Genomic DNA, 19,186 nt, shown 5'->3' with positions numbered 1-19,186 from the left:
GACGATGAAGGCTGAGCCAAATGAAGTTGTGCTTACCACAGAGCACATACTAAGTATTTATTTCCCATTTTTCTTTCTACTGGTGGGAGATACGGAGCATTTCCTTTGAAATACAAATGCTACTGTCTGTCAGTTCCACCATTTCGAGCTTTCCTTCGTCCTCTTCCTCTTTCAACCCTCACTGAAAATTACTGAAATGAGACCAACATTTGGCGCTGATTCAAGTGGGAAATGGGCTTTATTTCCATGTTGTTTCTACTAGATGGCAGTAACAGTCAGGAGAGTCCAAGGCCAAGTCTCAGAGCAGAGGGAAAGCAGGCTTCCAAGGCACAGAGAAAGGCAGGGGTGTGTGCAGGTCACTACCACGCACTTTGGTTTGCTTCCTTGTGTGCCTGCTGAGTGCAGGCATTGTGCTTGGGCACTGAGCACATACGAAAAAGACCTAAGGTTGGCACCTAGGGGAGAGTCCTCTGAGGAAGAGAGGCCAGAGCGTTGAGGAGTCAAGCTGCTCTTGTTACTCACTTACTGAACAGGAAAGGATATAAGAGAAAAGCAAGACAAAAAGAGGAAAGAGAAAGAAGAGGGAGGTGTGTTGGACAGCTTTCCCTTGCTACTAGGCATGTGTTGAGGCAGAAATGTGATGGCAGAAGGGCATGGTGGAGGAAAGCGGTTCATCTCTTGACAGGAAGGAGAGAGGAAGGGCCTGGGGAGAAGACAGAGGCCCTAAAGGCACACCCTCATCATTTGCACTCTTCAACTGGCCCTACCTCCTCTGTTTCCATCACCTCCAAATAATGCCATCAAATTATTAATCCATTGGTGGATCAACCCACTGATCAAGTTAGAATCCTCATGATCCAGTCACTTTCCAAAAGCCCCACCTCTCAACACATGAGCCTGAGAGGAGAAGGAAAAGGCAGGAATCAGTTGCCGGCCCTCATGAGATCCTCCTTCCCTGAAGCCTGCCCCTTTCTAGGGATGAAGAACTTGGGATGTTGGATTTTCCCAGCAGTTTGCTTCTCTAGTTAAAGTAGTTAACATGTTTTTGGCTTAACAGTATGCCACATTCTGTAATCAGCTTTTCAACTATGTGAATGGATGGGATTTGGCTTCTGTTCTCAAGAAAGTGGCTTTCAAGGAGGAGAGAGAGGGAAGGAGTTGGAGCTCATTTCACCACCAGGTACTTCCTTGCTGCTGCTCCAGGGTTTTCTGTGATGATGCTTTGTGGCATATTCTTGTCAAACTGCACCCCCAGAAGGTGAAGCGTTGGCTCCAAGTGGGAAAGATTATGAACTCTGGCTTTTGAAGTCCTGCTGTCTGAAAATGCTCAAGCAAAGCTCTGCACCTGATGCCAATCTTCTGGCATGCGCTCAAGCCGCAGCCCTTCAATTGATACTAATCAAGCGAGAGAGTGACAGTGAGAGACTGTGTATGTAGCTCATTGGAGAGAGTGACAGCAAGTCCTGGGATGTAGTTGAGTGGAGCCGGTGCCTGTCTGGTAGGTACAAGGTCCTGAGTTCAATTCTCTCTCCCTCTCTCTAGGTCCTGAGTTCAATCTGCAGATGTAGAGTCGGTTGTGCAGGGCTCGAGTGTGGATTTCACAGATGACAGAGGCACACTTGTGTGGGAGGGTGCCCTGCAGTGCTTCGTCTGTCTCCCATGCCTGCCACACACAGCCAGCTGGACAGGACCCCCCCATTGTAATTCTCGTGCAGCCCATATTCACGAGCTCCTGCAGCTTGGCAAGTAAGGCCCAGTGATTCCTGACGCTTATATTTCACCCCACATACATGGGTGCGTGCCTGTAAAAATAGGTGCTGATTATTATTAAGCAGACATGTAAGTCTTCTTATTTCATCATTACGCTTGAGCTTGTGTTATTTTGTTTTAATGTGATAATAAAAATATTTTAAAATGAAGTTTTGTTTTGTATATGTATTAGCTATATTACATATTTTATAACATGGCCTAGGAGAAATGCCCTTCACGTAACGCAGCAAGGCCAGCCAAAGGTGTGGACACCTACAGTCTAACCCAGGGTCTGCAAATACATCCCCCAAATTTGGGAAGAAGCAGCTACAATAGCAATGTTATCCTCAAATGCAGAGCAGACCTTTCAGGCAGTAGGGACATCGAACGTGCGGAACAAACCTGCTGGAAGGCTTAGGCAAGCACAGTTCTGTGCACGCTGGTCTAACTCCAGGGTTTTCCTGGCTCCATCAGCAGTGAGGAGTAAACAGAAAGAAACTTGCTTATGATAAACTAAATGGCAGCCTAGGACAGGTCCCAGTACATACCTCAGACTCACTGTTACTTGGTTCCAAGAGGCACAAAAAGTATCAAAAGTGGCCGAATTGTTTTGGCTGGAAAGGGTAGTGAATCCCAAGGCAATGGACACCAACAAGTCCTAGCTTCTGTGTCAAGTGCCAAACAAATGACTGGTGTTGGGACACAATTTTCAAGTTAAAATGTGTTGAGTACCAAATCCAACACAGTTCAAAGCAGCAATGTACCAAGGTAGGACTGTATGTAGCCCTAGCTACTGAGCACAATTCTGCCTTGAAAATACTGACTGTACGAGGAATGCATCTGTTCATAACAGAGTAAAAAGATGCATGAGAGAAGAAGAAATGGCTTTTGGCCCAGTGAATGCTAGCTGTGGATACTGACAGACCAGAAAGGTTTGTTATATATTCCGCTACTTTAGATTTGTGTATTTTCTTTCTTTATTTTCCTATGATTTTGTCAATAAGAAAGCTTTTCTCTTTTTATAATCATAAAGGTATACATGCTTATGAACTAACATTCAAATCTAGAAATAGTATGAAGAAAAACGTTAACATTGTCTATTATTTTAGCTTGTTATGGCTGTTCTAACAAATCACCACATCTTAATAGTTTACAGAAAAACAGGTTTATTGTGATTGTGACTCAGATGTCTGAAATGGGTCTCACTGAGCTAATGTAAGATATCAACATGGCTGAGCCCCTCCTGGAGACTCTAGGGCAAACCTATCCCCTTGCCATTTCCAGTTCCTACAGGCCACCTCCATTCTTTGATTCCTGGCCATTGTCCTCCAACTTCACAGCTGGTACTCTAGCATCTTCAAGTATCTCTCACCTTGACCTGACTCTCCTCCCTTCTTTCACTTATACGGACTGCAGTGACCACATTGAGCCCATCCAGATGATCTAAGCTGCTTTCCCCCATCTCTAAGTCTCCTGACAATTAATGTAGTTCCATCTGCAACCTTAGCAATCCTTTACCAGGTAACAGCACAGCCACAGGATCCAAGGATTCTGATGTGGGCATTTCAGGGACGTATTGTTTTACCTACCACACCCATAGTTTTCACTAACCAGGAAGAACCACAGCTAACATTTTAGTAAACAATTTTCCAGACCATTTTATATATGTGTGTTACGTATATATGTGTATATATGTATTGTATGTATGTGAATATATGTATATATATATATATACACACATGGGGAGAGAGAGAGGGAGTAAGATATAATATATGTATATGAATTTGTAAAGGTTGAATATTATACTGCTCTCTTGCTAGTGGTTTCATATGTGTGTGTGTTTCTGTATGTGTACATGTAAATTTCTACCCCTCTTTTGCAGTTTCAGCATAATTTTATTTGTTCAATGCCCTTTTAAGATTTGTCACATATTCATTTTACAAACATCTATTTCATGACTACAAGAAGAACATTGGTTTTTAGTCACATCTCCTCTTAAATTGTCCAGAAGCATCAATTTGTTCATTACACAAAGGCCAATATATAAGTACATACATGAGGCAGTTTGAACCCCTTTTCTCTGATAGAAATTCTGATTGAAAATTAACCAACTGTGGGTTTTAATGAGAATAAAATAATTATGTAACTTATATAATAACTTCAGAAATCTCTAGAGCACCTTTCCTGTCTACAATCTACCACACCAAGCTTGACAGCTCCTTGGAAACCATAAATCTTGCTCACTGAATTCTAATTTATGAAAGGTGACAATATCAGGTGCTTTATCTTTGATCTGAAATGGCCCATGTGTTGAAGGCTTGCTTGGTTCTGATCCCCTGGATGGGTAGTGGGACCTTTAAGAAGGGAGATTCGGTGGGAGGAAGTGATGTCACAGGAAGTGTGCTCTGGATTTTGGGACCCTCACTGCTCTCTTTCTGCTTTCCCACCACCATGAGGTGAGCAGCTTTGTTCCATGGTGTGCTCCCTGACATGATGTTCTGGCTCACCACAAAAACAATGCCACCAATCCTTCATGAACTGAAACCTCTGAAATTGTCAGTCAAAATCTTTCCTTCTTTCAAGTTGAACATCTCAGGCATTTGTTACAGTGATGGAAAGCTGACTAACTTGTGAGGCTTCTGGGGAGTTTTCATTAGGTTGTGCTGAGAGGAAACTTCATAAGTTATTATCAGTGAATGCAAACATGCATTTTGGTTCTTTGCAGAGCTTTATTGAGGAATAATTGAAACACAATAAACTGCAAGTAGCTGAAGTCCAATTTGATGAGTCCTGACTCACACAAGCACTTACAGAGTGACTATTACAATGACAATAATGAACACACCCCTTGCACCCAATGGTTTCCTTGCATGTATATACACATAAATTTCTGCACACTATTTTTTATTTTTTTATTTTAATTTTTTAGTACCAGGGATTGAACTGGGGTTCTTGCGCTTGTGCAACAGGTGGCGAAACCACTGAGATAAATCCCTGGCCCTACACATTATTTTTAATAGTTCTGCATTCTTGCTTTGTATAAATCATATTTCACTATCTCCTATGTGTTGAAAACAACATTAAGAGCTCAATTAATTTAATCTTTACAACAATCCTATGAACTAAGAATTCCCACTACCACAGAACTCCTTTAGAATCAGGACACGGGTGGCATTAATGAGAGGTGGCTCCAAGACAATAAACCCGGCAAGTCGTGGACCTGACTTGAAGCCTGGACCTATTCTGCACTCTGCTCCAGCCTTCTGGCTGGCCAGCCTCCTAGTTGTTTCCCCGTGTAGACGTCCCACAGGTTATTTAAACAGGTTATTGTAACAGAGTTCTACTGCATAGATCATTTGGACAGTTTGTCATTTAACATTTAGAGTCATATATTAAATAGAACTGCAGGGGCTGGCTCAGTGGTTCAGGCACCTGCCTCGCAAGCGTAAGGTCCCAAGTTTGATCCCCGGTACCAAAAAAAAAAAACTGCAAAGAATAAGCTTCTACCTATGTTCATGGACACAGCTATGTTTAAGAAATATGCTTCTAAGAAATATTCTTAGAAATATGTATGCTAATTCTTCTCATAAAAATTTCCAAATTGAACTCCAGATAGGCATTCATATCCCCAGTGTCAACACTTTGAGTTATGATTCTTTTTAATCTTACATAGCAAAAAAAAAAAATTGTTTTTCTTTGAATGCTAATGAAAATAAATTTCCTTTCAATGTGTTTCTTGGATTTTTTTTTCCTTTTATGAAGTAATTGTTCACGTTGTTTGCCCAGATTTCTATTCCAGGATTAATAAAGTTGATTTTGAAAAGAATGAGGTGAATTTTGTACAGGGCATCCATGTATAAGGAACCATGAAATGAATCTGTGCATGGTGTCACACACCTATAATTCCAGGATTTAGGGAGGCTGAGACAGGAGGGTCATAAGTTCAAGTCCCACTTGGGCAACTTAGTGAGATCCTGACTCAAAAACAAACAAATAAACAAACAAACAAAAAACTGTCTGGGAATGTGGGGTAGAGTGTCTCTAGGTTGAATCGCCACCACCATACACACACACAACATGAGACAAGGTAGAACCTAGACATTTCTCACAAACTTTTACAGAAAATTAAATATTAATAAAAAGAATAAAGTAAAGAAACAAAAATCCAGAAACCTATAGCACATTGAGTAAGTGGAGAGGACACAGACGCCCCTTAGGGATTCGCCTTCATCCAGACAACGCACAGTAGCCTGTGGTACAAAAGGTGTCATGAGTGGGAACAGCCTCCCACTCCCGCCACCACCAGAGTCACCAAAACTCCTGAGACCTGCTGTCAACTGTGGCTCCAAACTGCCATGCCTGGAGACAGAAGCTGGGTGGCTTCCCTGTCTTCTAACTTCTCAGTGATTCCTAGGATGGCACTTTCACAGATGCAGGCTGGCAAGGGCATCAGAAACATTCTTTCCTGGCACCTAGCTCCTCACACAGAAAGGCAGGACCAAACCTGAATAGCAGACCAAATCCAGCAGGAAAGGGGCACCCAGGCAGTGTGCAAAGCCAGGATACAGCGCTGCCTGGACAAAGAGGCCTGGATCCTGAGAATTTCTGCTGTGCAAGTACTGAGGCACTCAAGACCCAGTGTTACTGTGGCTTAGCACAACTCAGGGGCCCCACGAGCAAAGAGACGGCGCCTACTGAAAGATTACTGTGAAGTTGGTAGGAAAGCACTTAGTACAGTTCCCAGAGCAAAATGAGCACTGAAAACCTGACAGCTGTTGTTATTTTTAATAGAGACCTGATTTTAGTTTCACCATCTGTAAAAAAAAAAGTTAAGAAACGGTTAAGAAAAGTTAAATCACCTATGTGAGCCCCTAACCAGAGAGAGGAAAGGTAACTAACTCATAGCCACATGCAAACAGAGCCTGACCTTAGACTGCATTTTGGACACGCAAAGAAAAATAAATAATACTCTGTCCCTGTCATCAAAGAGCCCACAGTAAGGGAAGGCAAGCAAAGGGAGAAAAAAAGAACTGTGATTCAAGGTAAAATGTGCTCAGGGATAAATAAATGGAGAGACAGTTTTAAAGGAATACAAAAGAGGGGTTTTGTAAAAATTCAGTAGAATGATTCCTACTTTAAATTTACTATTATCCGCTTGTGTCTTCAGGCATCCATGCCTCAGTTTCCTTGTTTGTAAAAGAAGCTGCCTCAGGAGGTCATTTGGTCTGTTATGCGGCCTACAGTGTGAAAAAGCCCTGCTGTAGTGTCCCCAACAGAGAGACATCCAGTGGTCACTGTCGTTCACTCCAGCACCGAGAGAAGGCACCAGGCCAGAACTGAAGATGGAAACGGACCTCTCAATTCTTGCCCCGGAAGATAGAGAAGCTGGGAGGTTGCCGCCTCTGGTACCGGCCACCAGAGGGGGCCAGGGGACCTCGGCGTCCTCGTTACCCATGACAACCGTGGTGCTCAGGCGGGGAAGGCGCAGAGCAGCATCGGCCGCCCGAAGTCCCTGAGCTCCTGGAGCCCGGAGCCGGGGTCTGGCGAGAAGGCGGTGCGGAAGGCCGCGGTCTGCACCGGCCGCTCCCTGGAGTTATGCACCTTCCCTGCCACCCTGGGCTCCTCGGTCGCGGCCGCCGCGCTGGAGCAGCTCTTAGTCGTGGGTGAGAGGCCCGAAACCGAGGTCCCCTCTGACATGGCGGGACCCTCCCCCGGAAAGCCAGGGTACCCCTGGCCTGGCCAGAGCCTTCTCCGCTCCTTGGGGGCTGGGGAGACAGAGGCAGCGGGCAGGGTCCAAGTGCTCAGGTCTCCTGCTCTGGGGCAGCTGGGGGAACCTGGACCAGCTCACACTAGTAGCGGGACAAATCCCGGACTCCCAGGCACCCACCTGCGACCTGAGTGTCCACATGCCTTCCGTGTCTGCTGTCCTGTCCTGCTTTTCTCTTGCAAGTTACTCTCCCAAGGAACGACGTCTTTAAGCGACTCCTGTTATATCAGGCAGAGAAAATTATGTGAAAAAGAACGTTCTAGAGAATCAGACCAAATAGGACCTTGCATGGAGACAGGTCAGCTTACTTCTTCAGTTAGCAGTGGCACCTGTTAGTCCAAGGAAGGACGTTTCTTGTTCAGTGCAAAAACCTTTTAGGCCAAACAGCAGAGGATCTCACTGTTTCACTGTAATTGTCTTATTGTTGCAAAACAAGCATATTGATTTTTGTTATGTTGTTAGTTTTTCCATTTCAGAGGACTTAATTTAATTTTACGATTCATATCAGATAGGCTTGGATAAGTATTACTGTGATGAATCTTGACTGCTAATGAGACAAATTACTTAGAGTCTGTATCCAAAGTCATTGTCAGTGATAGGTCTTGGACCTTGAATTCTCTTCGTGCACGATCTCTAGATCAGATCCCTTTCACACTGGTACTTATGCATAAATACATTTTCTGCTAATAAGTTATGGGGCCTCAGAAAAAGTTTTTCACGGAGAAAAAGATTTATTAAGCCTTCTTGCTTTGCGCGTGAGCTATAAAAATTTATAGCTCTCCAGCCAGTTTACAAACAGGAATCAGCTTATGCTCATTCATTCCCTAAAATAATGAATAAAAGGAGCTAAACCCCGCCTGTGCTGCTGTAACACATATTTGCTAATATGCGTTAGCTTTCACTGGGTTTGAGAGCTTAGCTCAGTAGAAGAGTCCAAGCTCCCTAGAACTGAGGGCAGGCAGACATTGCCACTCACGCTTCTGAGAGATGGGGCTGGCCGTTACAAAGTCCCTGGCCTCCCGTCTCTTGCGTTTCCAACAATCACTACTGCCTACCACGTCTGCAACTTCCCATTGGCAATATGGGCTGGAAGGTCAGATTGCTCATCTCTGAAGTGGGAATGCAGACATCTGAGGTCATTAGGTCACAAGGTGACGAGTCAAGTAATGCACATAGAGCACGAATCCCAGGAAACTCATTCACACATGAAGACACAGGTTGGGAATTCATGCAGTCCACATAATGGAGTGGGAATAAAGCCATGGTAAGTTGCTGCTCCACTTCTCTTGATGTTTTCTTTTCCTTCTTCCCATTCAGTATGCTTCTTGTCTTCATTGCCTTTGCTAACATGTCACAAGCCCCTTGGTGACTTTCTGCCTACAAAGTGTGAGGGAAGCAGAGCCATCATTGTGTTCACTAATGAGTGATAAGGAAGGCGCTCTTACTTCACACCTACCAGATTTAGAAGTATGCAATCTCATTCTGTGCTTCAAATGCTTGCACAGAAGTAAAAATGTCATAATGAGTTCTAGCATGATATTATTTTAGATTTACTGTGTATTCAAATGTATGTGTATGAAACCACTCTTAATCAGGTTTACATAACAGGGATGTTAGATCATCCCCTCATGAAAGTTTATTGATTTTTTTGTCTGATCCTGTTTACATGCTTTCTTTCTACCACTAAATATGCAAAGATAAATTTTAAGAGGAGTTTGTCACCAAGAAGCATAAAATGTATACTTTAGCTAGAATACTGCGTGATAGGAAGCAACAAATAGAAAACAGATGCATATAATTAGCACAATAGAAATGCAGAAATAGATGTAACTTCAAACATTTGAATCAGATCATAAAAGGTTAAGTAGGATTTGGACAAGTAAATAAGAGATCTTAACTTTCTAATCTTTTTTTTCGGAACAATCTCTACAAAATGACTATTTTAAATGCAATGAAGAAGCTAGGATCTTTCTTAAAGATATTGCTCTTGCTGTTAAAAAAATTGGTACTGTATTATCTATAAGAACTATTTTTTAGTCATCCACTTAATTCTTCATCAAACTTTAATTTAGCACCAACTTTGTTCAAGGTACTTAAGAGAAACAGGGAAAATATTTACCTGAGTTTAAAAATATTTTTCTTCCAATTTACTAAGCATTTACACCAGTGTAGATTATTGCTCTATATTTCTTGCAGAAAACTGAATTATGGAGCCTTTACTAAGGGTGAGGACCAGCCCAGTTAGGAGAAGCAATCGGGGTGATAACAGGGCTAGGATAAGGGGCAGGTTAGTGGGCCAATGCTTGGGACACCAACATGTAAGTGCTGTTTTAAACCCATCCACCTGCCTACCAACCAACCGGCTGACCAACCAACTCAGAGACAATCTCTAGGGGAAAAACCAGATGCATGGTGCTCAGTTTTCTGTAAGCAATTCTCTTCATAACTAGTGAAGAATTACTTGACGCCTGTTCCATTGAAGCAGACTGTGCTGTTAGTGAAAACAAACACTTGCAGTTATGCTAACCTGGCCCCTTTCAAAAGCCTGTCAGAGCCATGTTTTAAAATTCCCTTCTGAGATATGTTTACTTGTCATCTCTGGATGATGTTTAAAATACTTCCCTGACAAGGTCAACTTGGTGAGATCTCTTCAGTGGTTTAAAAATATTGAATAAGACTACTATATATCAAATATCTAAAAATATGGGAAAATTGCTGTAAAGTGAGGTTTGAGGCCACCCACTGCTGAAAAAAATCTCTCTACTTTATATTTTATGTAGTTACATGTAATTATGTAGATATACATGTTTTGTAGTCTCTCTGCTTTGACCAGATACATGTGGACACTCAGCCTCTGTGTGTCCTGTGCTGCCCTGGGGTCCGCTGCAAACTGCTTCTCACACTTGCTTCTTCCAGTTAGTTTTTCTCCAGAATGTGTAGGGGCCAATACATTTATTGTGGCCAACTAAAATATCTAGTACATATCTATTTAATGTCTGAGCCATGCGACCTCTTAAATCACAAAGGTAAAATCCATTTTTAAAGTAATAGATATTCACCACTATTACAAAAGTAATACATATGTACTACAGAAGTTTTACAAAACAGGCAAACAAAAGAAAAAAAGTAAAATGGCTACAATCTATACCCTAAAATAATCGTAATAACTCTTTGATTGATATCCTTTTTACTTATAGGTGCTGCCTGTATTGAATTATATTACAAAAAAGTGACATGTTATATATACAATTTTGTATATATACAAACTTTCAGTTGATAAAGTATAATGGCAATGCCTCAGGTCATAAAATAGCTACACATAGTATTATCATTTTTTAAAAATTATATTTTTTTACTAACTGATTTTTGAACACTTTTTTTCATTTTTTTAAAGTAGCCCACCTAAAGCAAATAAACCAACCAGCCTTTGAATTTGTTTGGATTTATAGGTTTGAATAACTTATAGGTTTTATCTATGCATATTTTGTAGGCAATTTTCATTTTTTAAATAATTAGATTTCTTTCCCAGTGTTACCTTGCTTATTGGAATCTTTCCTTTTAGATTGAAACTGCATTCAAGAAACAGATACACAAAGGGAAAAGATTTCTGAGAGGAAGAAAATCAGCAGAGATTAAAAGATAAATTAACAGTGACATCTTAAAAATTAATTGTAGAAATAAAATAACAGCAGAAGAAATTTAATGAAAATTAAACTGTGATGCCAGAAAACATTTATAGAACATTGTTTAGGAAACCAATGTTATTCTTTTGATGGGTTAACTCTTTTAAAGTGAAATTTAAATTTTCAGGAAGAAATAAGAAAAACCACAATTGATCAACTAGAAATGGAAAGCATGGAACTCAGCAGATTCTACTTTCTGTTGCAAACTCTGCCTGAGAGGAAGCTAGAAGGGAGCTAGAAGGTACTTTTGAGGTTATCAGCTATAAAGACCTGGTCTATCTTATAAGAAAACAGACCCAAGTACTTTTAACAACATGAGCTTAATAGTTGCTGCTTGTGTAAATACAGCTAGAAATATTACACACTGTGAAATTCATAACAATTTCCACTTATATTTTAAGTAGAAATAATATACTGATTATAAAACTTTCATTTATATGTTAGTTTCTAAATAGACTAAAGGTACATGAATCAGCCTATTCCAAATTGATGTTATTCCAATTAAATTAGGCAACTTGGTGTGCTTAAATCACTATGCTATTTCTGTCTCTGTGATTTTAGGTACTTCAAAAAAGTGGTAATTCAATATCTATCCTTTTGTGACTAGCTTATTTCACTTAGCATAATCTTCAGATTTCATTCATATTGTAGAACATGTCAGAATTTCCTTCCTTTCTAAGACTTGGCAATATTCTCACATATATTCACCAAATTTTCCTTATGCATTCATCTGTATTCGGATACTTGGCTTGCTTCTACCTTTTGGCTATTATGAATAAGTCCCCGGCATATGAATGAGTTCCCTTCCAGGAGAACATCTGTAAGTCAGATTCATTCATAAGTCTGACAAAGTGAATCTTGTACACCTTTGACACAAATATACAAAGTAAAACATATGAAAACCAAATGTGAGGTCTGTTCATATCTGTGACAGTTTATAACTCAAATGTTCATAAGTTGGGGAATTATTGTAGTGCTGTTTTGAGTATGAGTGTCCAGGTGTCTATTCCAGATTCTGCTTTCAATTCTTCTGGCTGTATATGCAGAAGTAGAAGTGCTGGGTTGTATGATAATTCCACATTCAATTTTTCAAGCTCCACCATAGTGTTTTCCATAGTAGCTGCTCCATTTTACATGGTGGGGAGCAGTGCACAAAGGTTCCAATTTCTCTATGCCTTTGCTGACATTTGTTTTGTTTTGCTTTTTAAACAATAGCTATCCTATTGAGCATGAATTAGTATATCTTTGTGGATTTGATTTTCTTTCCCCCCCCATTAACTTTATTGGTACATTTTAGGTATACAATACAGTTACATTCATCATTGGGATCTTGTACCATTACATGAGTATCTTGGTTCTTACTTTTTTCCCCTTCCCTTGCCCTCCCTTCACCCCCTCCACCCTTCCCTATTTGCAAAGACCTTGTTTCCATTTTTTTCCTCTTCTCATACTTTTTCCTTTCCCTTTTTTCCCTTCCCCTACCCCTCCCAATTACTCTGGTTTTTTAGACCTTTTCTTCCTGTTACACAATATCAGTTATACATTTTTTAAATTACAATATTAAGATCTAGGAGACATTACCACAGATTTTACAGAATTTAAAAGCATATAGAAAGGATATTACAAAAACCTTTTTTGAAATAAATTTGGCAACTTCTAAGAAGTAACTTAGAAGACAAATTAATGAAACTAACTCTGGAGGAAATATAAAATTTGAATAGCACCTATTAAAGAAAGCTTGAAAACCTACCTATATGACAACAGCAGGCTCATAAACATTTTAACTGATAAATTATATCAAACAATTAAAGCAGAAAAAAGAAGGAACACTTCTCCCCTCATTTTAGGAACTCAACTTTCTGCTAATCCTAAAGCTGGATAAAGATAATAGAAGAAAAATGTATGAACATAGATAGAAATTTGTTTAACAAAACAAACTATTAGAAGTCAGATCTGGCAGTATGTAGAAAGTGGTTTTGTTATAGGGATGGCAGTGTTGGTTCAGCATTGGAAGATCCACCTCCAAAAGTAATCATTTTAACAGAGGAAAGGAGAAAGCCATATGATCCTGTCACTAGTTGGAGAAAGAGTATTGGACTAAACTCTACAGCTGTTCATGGTAAAAGCTATCAGGAGACTAGAAGTAGAACAGAACCTTCTCAACAGATCAAAGACATGTACTTCATACTTCCAACAAAACCTCCTTCTATGAATGGAGATGATACAATGCTTTCGCCCTAAAGTGGGGAACAAGGGCATATATGCCTACTCTTCATCTGTCCATTAGACTTTGAAACATAGGTCTAAACCAAAATAGTCTGGCAATAAAATGACACAACTAGGATAGGATTGGCATGGCAGAAGCAAAATCTTTATATGTAGATGAAATGATCATCCACAGAGAAAATACTAAGAAATCTCTAGGCGCCCCTAGAGCTTGTACTTGAATTTAGCAGGATTAGAAAATACAAGGTATATATAAAAATTCAGGTCTGTGTATACTTGCTATAAATGAAGAATTGGATATTGAAATTTTAAAATTATGTAGGAGTACAAAGGACCCAGAAAAGCCAAAAACAGTGTTGGAAGATGTTTAGTACCTAATTTTAAGACTTCTTCTAAAGCTACAGTAATCAAGGCAGTGTTGGTGTAAGGAAAGACATAGAGATCATTGGAATAAAACAGAGAATCTAGAAATAGAACCACACATATATGGTCCACTGAGTTTCGAAAGATTATTTAACATTAGCATTTTATAGAACATAAACTCAATTCAAGAGCAGAGGAAAAGATAGTGTCTTCAGCAAAGGGCACTAGAACACCTGGTATCCATATATAAAAAATTAACCTCAACTCTTTTTTTCCATACATGAAAATAACGTGAAGGGATCTATGAACCTAAATAAGAAAGCCGAAAAGTGTAAAACTTTAACAAGAAATTATAAGAGAAAATATTTATGAATTCAGGGTAGGCAAGAACTACCTAGGATACAGAAAACATGATGTATAAAAGAAAAAAAATTGATGAGATTCCATTAAAATTTAGAACTTTAAATGACATCATTAAAATGAAAAGTAGCCCTTAAACAGACCATATTTACAATGCATATAACCTATGAGCAGAATATATAAAGAATTCTTAGAGCTCATTAATAGACAACCCAATTAAAATGCAGACATAAGATGATAAATAGCCAGTATAGCACAAGGAATGGTGTGCAATTCTAGAATCAGAAAAATACTAATCAGTACAATAATAAGATTGAATTATACACTCATTAGGGAGTTGAGGTCAAAAGTTTTAAAAGCCTTGTCATGACTTTTCTTTTGGTTGGATTCTACCCCTTTGTGTTTAATTTGTCAGGCCCAATGGATTCATTCTGATGGGTTTCCTGGGGTTGTGATCCTCATTGTCTTTTCCTAGGGTATTGTCTAAAATTTTTTGGAGTGCCAGTTTGGTATTCATGAAGTTCCTGAGGTGCTCTTTATCATGAAAGTATCTTATTTCTCCATCAATTTTGAAAGATAGTTTTGCAGGGTCCTTCAATCTGGGTTGGAGGCTGTTTTCCTTTAGGGCCTGAAATACATCACTCCAAGCTCTTCTTGCCTTGAGGGTTTGCATTGAGAAGTCTGCTGTGATTCTGATGGGCTTTCCTTTATATGTGATTTGTTTCTTTTCTCTCACTGCTTGTAGAATTTTATTCTTCTGTTGGATTTCTGGAATCCTAACTATTATATGACTATGTGTAGATTTTTTTTTGATTAAGACTAGCTGGAGTCCTATATGCCTCACTTAGCTGTATGTCAAGTTCTTTTCCCCTACTTGGGAAGTTTTCTGCTATCACTTCTGTGAAGAGTTTTTTTATGTCATCTGCACTCTCTCCTGTTTCTTCATTGACTCCAGTCAGTCTTATGTTATTCTTCTTTGCATCGTCTAGCGGCTGCTGGATTGATTTCTCATGTTCCCTTACAATTTTAAAGCAATTTTTCTTTTCCTCCTCACTAATTGCAATCTTCTATATGTGAAATTCTATCCTCACATTGGTTCATTCTGTTGCGCAGACTTTCGATGGAGTTTTTAATCTCTTGGAAATCTGTTTGTATCTGTTTTATGGATTCCATTTGTTTCCTATGTTGGGATTCCATCATGTTCCTCAGATCCTCTATTTTTTTATCTGTGTCCTCTCTAGATTTATTAATCATGTCTTGCACCATGAGCAAAATCTTTGCTGTTATTTGAGTAATTATTTCTGATTTCATTTTTCCCAGATCCTCTTTTGTTGCCAGTTCAGAGAGTCCAGGAGGTTGAGTATCAGAGTGTACCATCTAGTTTCCCTTTGGGGTTGCTGTAGGTGATCTGGAAGTCTGGTTTTGAGGCTTGTTTATGTGTCTTCTCATTTCCACGGGGGGAAGGGGTGCTTCTGGCGCCCACGTGGCTCAACTTCTGTGCCCTAGGAGCTTGGGATGGCAGCAGGGGAGCTTCCTTCTGGGTGCTGGGACTGGCTGAGCTTCACTGCCCTAGGAGCCTGGGATGGAGGCAGGGAGCTTCCTTCTGGGTGCTGGGACCAGCTCACCTTCTTGGCCCTAGGAGCCTGGGATGGTAGCAGGGGAGCTTCCTTCTGGGTGCTGGGACTGGCTAAGTTTCACTGCCCTAGGAGCCTGGGATGGAGGCAGGGAGCTTCCTTCTGGGTGCTGGGACCGGTTCAGCTTCACTTGGATTTGATTTTCATTTCCCCAGTGATTACTGACATTCAGCATCTTTTCATGTGCTAATTATTCATCAGTAAATCTTCTTTGGAGAAATATCTGTCCATGTCCTTCTTTCTTTTTTTTTTTTTTTTTGTACCAGGGATTGAACTCAGGACCTTGCACTTTTGAAGCAGGCACGGTGCCACTGAGCTAAATCCCCAGCCCCTTTCATCCATTTTTTAATTGGACTTTGTGGTGGAAATATTGAGTTGCATGAGTTATTTATGCATTCTGGATGTTAACCCCTTATTAGGTATATGATTTGGAAATATTTTCTTCCATTTCATGTGTTGCTTTTTCACTCTGTTGATAGTGACCTTGATGAGCAAGTTTTAAATTTTAATGTAGTCTAACCTATATTTTCCTTTGTTGCCTGTGTTTTTGGTATAGTATCCCAGAAACCAGTGCCAAATTGAATGTCATGAGGTTTTACCCTGTGTTTCTTCTAAGAGTTTTTGTTATTGTTTTGTTCTGTTTTGCAATTCAGATGCCTTAGTTTCTCATTACCAGGATGAAACATCCAACACTAACAAATTAAAGGAGGAAAGGCTTTTTTAGCTCACAGTTTGTAGAGATTTCACTCCATAATTGTCTGGCTCCAAGGCAGGGCAGCACAGCAGAGGAGCACTGCAGAAAAGAAACAGTCCATAGTGTGGCAGGCAGAAGGCAGAAGCAGGAGCAGCAAGCCTTCCCTTCCCTTTAATCTCATCCAGGCTACAAGCCATTTGGTTGGTGCTGCCCACACCCAGGTGGGCCTTTCCATTATCCACACCCAGAATTACGTTAAATGAGTCAAATTTAGTTATCACACACCCTTAATCCATATTCACACAGCCTAGATCCAGCCACCTCTGAAAAGCCCTACCTATGAGGACATGAGGCTTTGGGAGAACATCTAGATCCAAGCCACAACAGCAAGGATCAAACCAAGGGCCTCATGCATGTGAGACAAATTCTCTACCACTGAGCCACACCCCAGCCTCTAGGAATTTCATAGTTATAGCTCTTACATTTAGGTCTTTGGCCCATTTTCAGTAAACTTTTCTGTGTGATGTAAGGTCAGGGCCCAACTTCATTTCTCCAGTGCCAGGAGTGTTGGCTGAAGTTCACAGATGAGTTCCTTTGTTTAAGGAATTACCTTACACAAAAACAAAAGGGTTCCTTCTCTCCCTAGGTGTCACCCCCATTCATTGATTGGTCTCTCTGAGAGTGCAAAGGCTAGCTAAACTCTGAAGTGTGGTCATAGCTCCAAAGCTCTTCACAGTTTAACCTCTTCTGTGCTGGGGCCTGCTTCTTTTCCATCCTCAAAGGAGGTGCTCCTGAAATACAACACATTTCTACATGAGAACTTTAGAATCTGTTTCCCAGGGAGCGAATCTTTAAAAAGTGAAAAATTTTTAAAAAGAAAAAGATGTTCCATGTATTTATTTATTGGTTCTCAGCTCTATATCTGTACTTCATAGGGAGCTGGAACCTATAGACTTGTTTATCAAAGGGCACAGTGCTAAACTTTATCAGTAGAGGACACTGGAGGGATATTGGGGGAGGAAAGGGTTCTCTTTCTGGTTCCAGTTTGCCCAGTTTGGCAGACTCTTGCAGTCATCTGGTTTCAGCAGCACCCAATGGTCTGCAGCACAGCAGCATCCTCTAGAACTCCTGGGGTAAGTTCATGGTAGAGTGCTATGACTGTTAATCCTGATATGTCAACTTCATTGGATTAAAAAATGCCTAGTTAGGGGGCCGGGGATTTAGCTCAGCAGTTTTGCCACCTGCTGCACAAGTGCAAGGACCGGAGTTCGACCCCTGGTACCAAAAAACAAAAACAAACAAATAAACCAAATGCCTAGCAGATTAGTAGAGCTTGCCCCTAGGTGTGTCTGGATGGGTCATGGAGGCATTGCGTTGAGTACTGTATTGGTCTCTTACCCACTCCTCTCGGATACTATTCCCCTGCTCTAGTTCCCCACCACTATGAACTAAGCATCTTTCTTTCAGCACACCCTTCTGCCGTGCTATTTTTACCTTGGAGCCAGGCAACCAGGGACTAAATTTCCTGAAACCATGAGCCAAGTTAAACCTCTCCTCCTTTAAATTGTAGGTGTCAGGTTTTGTGTCCAGCAATGAGAAAGCTAACTACTACAAATGCTATCAAGAGGTACCACTCCATGAAGAGTTTCCCCTGGATTTCCTTGGATAGTTTTATAATGAGTTCTAAAATGTGGCACTTCCTTGTGGATATGTTCCCCTCCAGAAAACAAACTTCTAGCAAGCTTCTCCAGCCTAAGACTTTGTGACCTTCTTTGCCTTTAGTGAGTCACAGCCCTCTGCAGTGAGATCTGCCTCCCAGGACTAGAGGAGCTGCTTCCTGTACATTCTGTCTCAGTCCTAGGGAAAGTGGCTATTCTTGGTACCTGCCGTTCCTGAGTTCTGGAGAAGTCTCTTGACTCCTTATTATCCATTCCTTTATTGCTCAAATCCTCTGTAATAGTTAATAGCTCTTTACAACAAACTATTCTCTGTTCAATTTGCTGTGAGGTTTCTAACTCCTAGCTGAATCCTGACTGATACTTTAGGTTATATAGCACATCTGGTGTCAGCTTAGGGAAAATACAATGATCTATACATGCAGATAAAAAAAATAAGACCTAAAAAAAGCTGCACCAAAGCTAGAATTGAAAATGATTTTTTCTTTATTGTCTAGATCAGGTTACTTTTATAAGTACAAAAAAAAGTTTAGAAGGAAAAAATAGATCATAATTAGCTTGTAAGGTCCTTGGTATGTGGTGAATACTAACTTAACAAAATTCAATTGGCTGTATGTCATAAAGCCTTACCACTCAAAGTGTGGTCTTCAGACCAGCAGCACAAATAGCATTTAAGAGCTTGTTAGGAAATGAAGATTCTCTGGGCCGCTGCAGACCCCTGTGCTATATCAGTCTATATTTTAACACATTTGCCAGGTGATGCATATGCATATTTGAGACACAAATTTTGAGAAGCCTTGCTACAATGAACAGTTTAACTAGTAGCCTGGAATTTGGCAGGGGAACTATAAAAATAAGCCTAACTCTCTCAGGGGAGCTACCAACTGGTTTCTAAGGAATTTGTTGTGTAGAAATAGGTATAGTCCAGCACCTTCCTCAACAACAGTGTTCAAATTTTGTGCATGTTGACACTTTATCTGTCATGTCCTGAATTATCATCTGAAATCTTAGGTAATTACACTGATTTATTGTTT

The 19,186-nt window shown here is 40.3% G+C and overlaps 1 protein-coding gene across 1 annotated transcript in view; it reads left to right on the top strand.

Moving 5' to 3' along the window:
* Positions 1-4,047: 4,047 nt before the first annotated feature.
* Positions 4,048-19,186, top strand: part of Ccdc175 (coiled-coil domain containing 175) — a 68,750-nt gene continuing 53,611 nt past the window's right edge. Inside the window, 5 exon segments of the mRNA XM_021248405.2 lie at positions 4,048-4,122; positions 7,130-7,408; positions 9,407-9,526; positions 11,327-11,413; positions 11,416-11,440. Coding sequence (XP_021104064.1) covers positions 4,048-4,122; positions 7,130-7,408; positions 9,407-9,526; positions 11,327-11,413; positions 11,416-11,440 — 586 coding nt within the window.

The sequence above is a fragment of the Heterocephalus glaber genome, unplaced genomic scaffold (genome assembly GCF_053883595.1).
Source record: "Heterocephalus glaber isolate CG9 unplaced genomic scaffold, H.glaber_assembly_v1.0 deba00001608, whole genome shotgun sequence".
Classification (NCBI taxonomy): domain Eukaryota; kingdom Metazoa; phylum Chordata; class Mammalia; order Rodentia; family Bathyergidae; genus Heterocephalus; species Heterocephalus glaber.
Note: the sequence above shows the minus strand (reverse complement) of the source record. Positions and strands in the feature narration are given on the sequence as shown.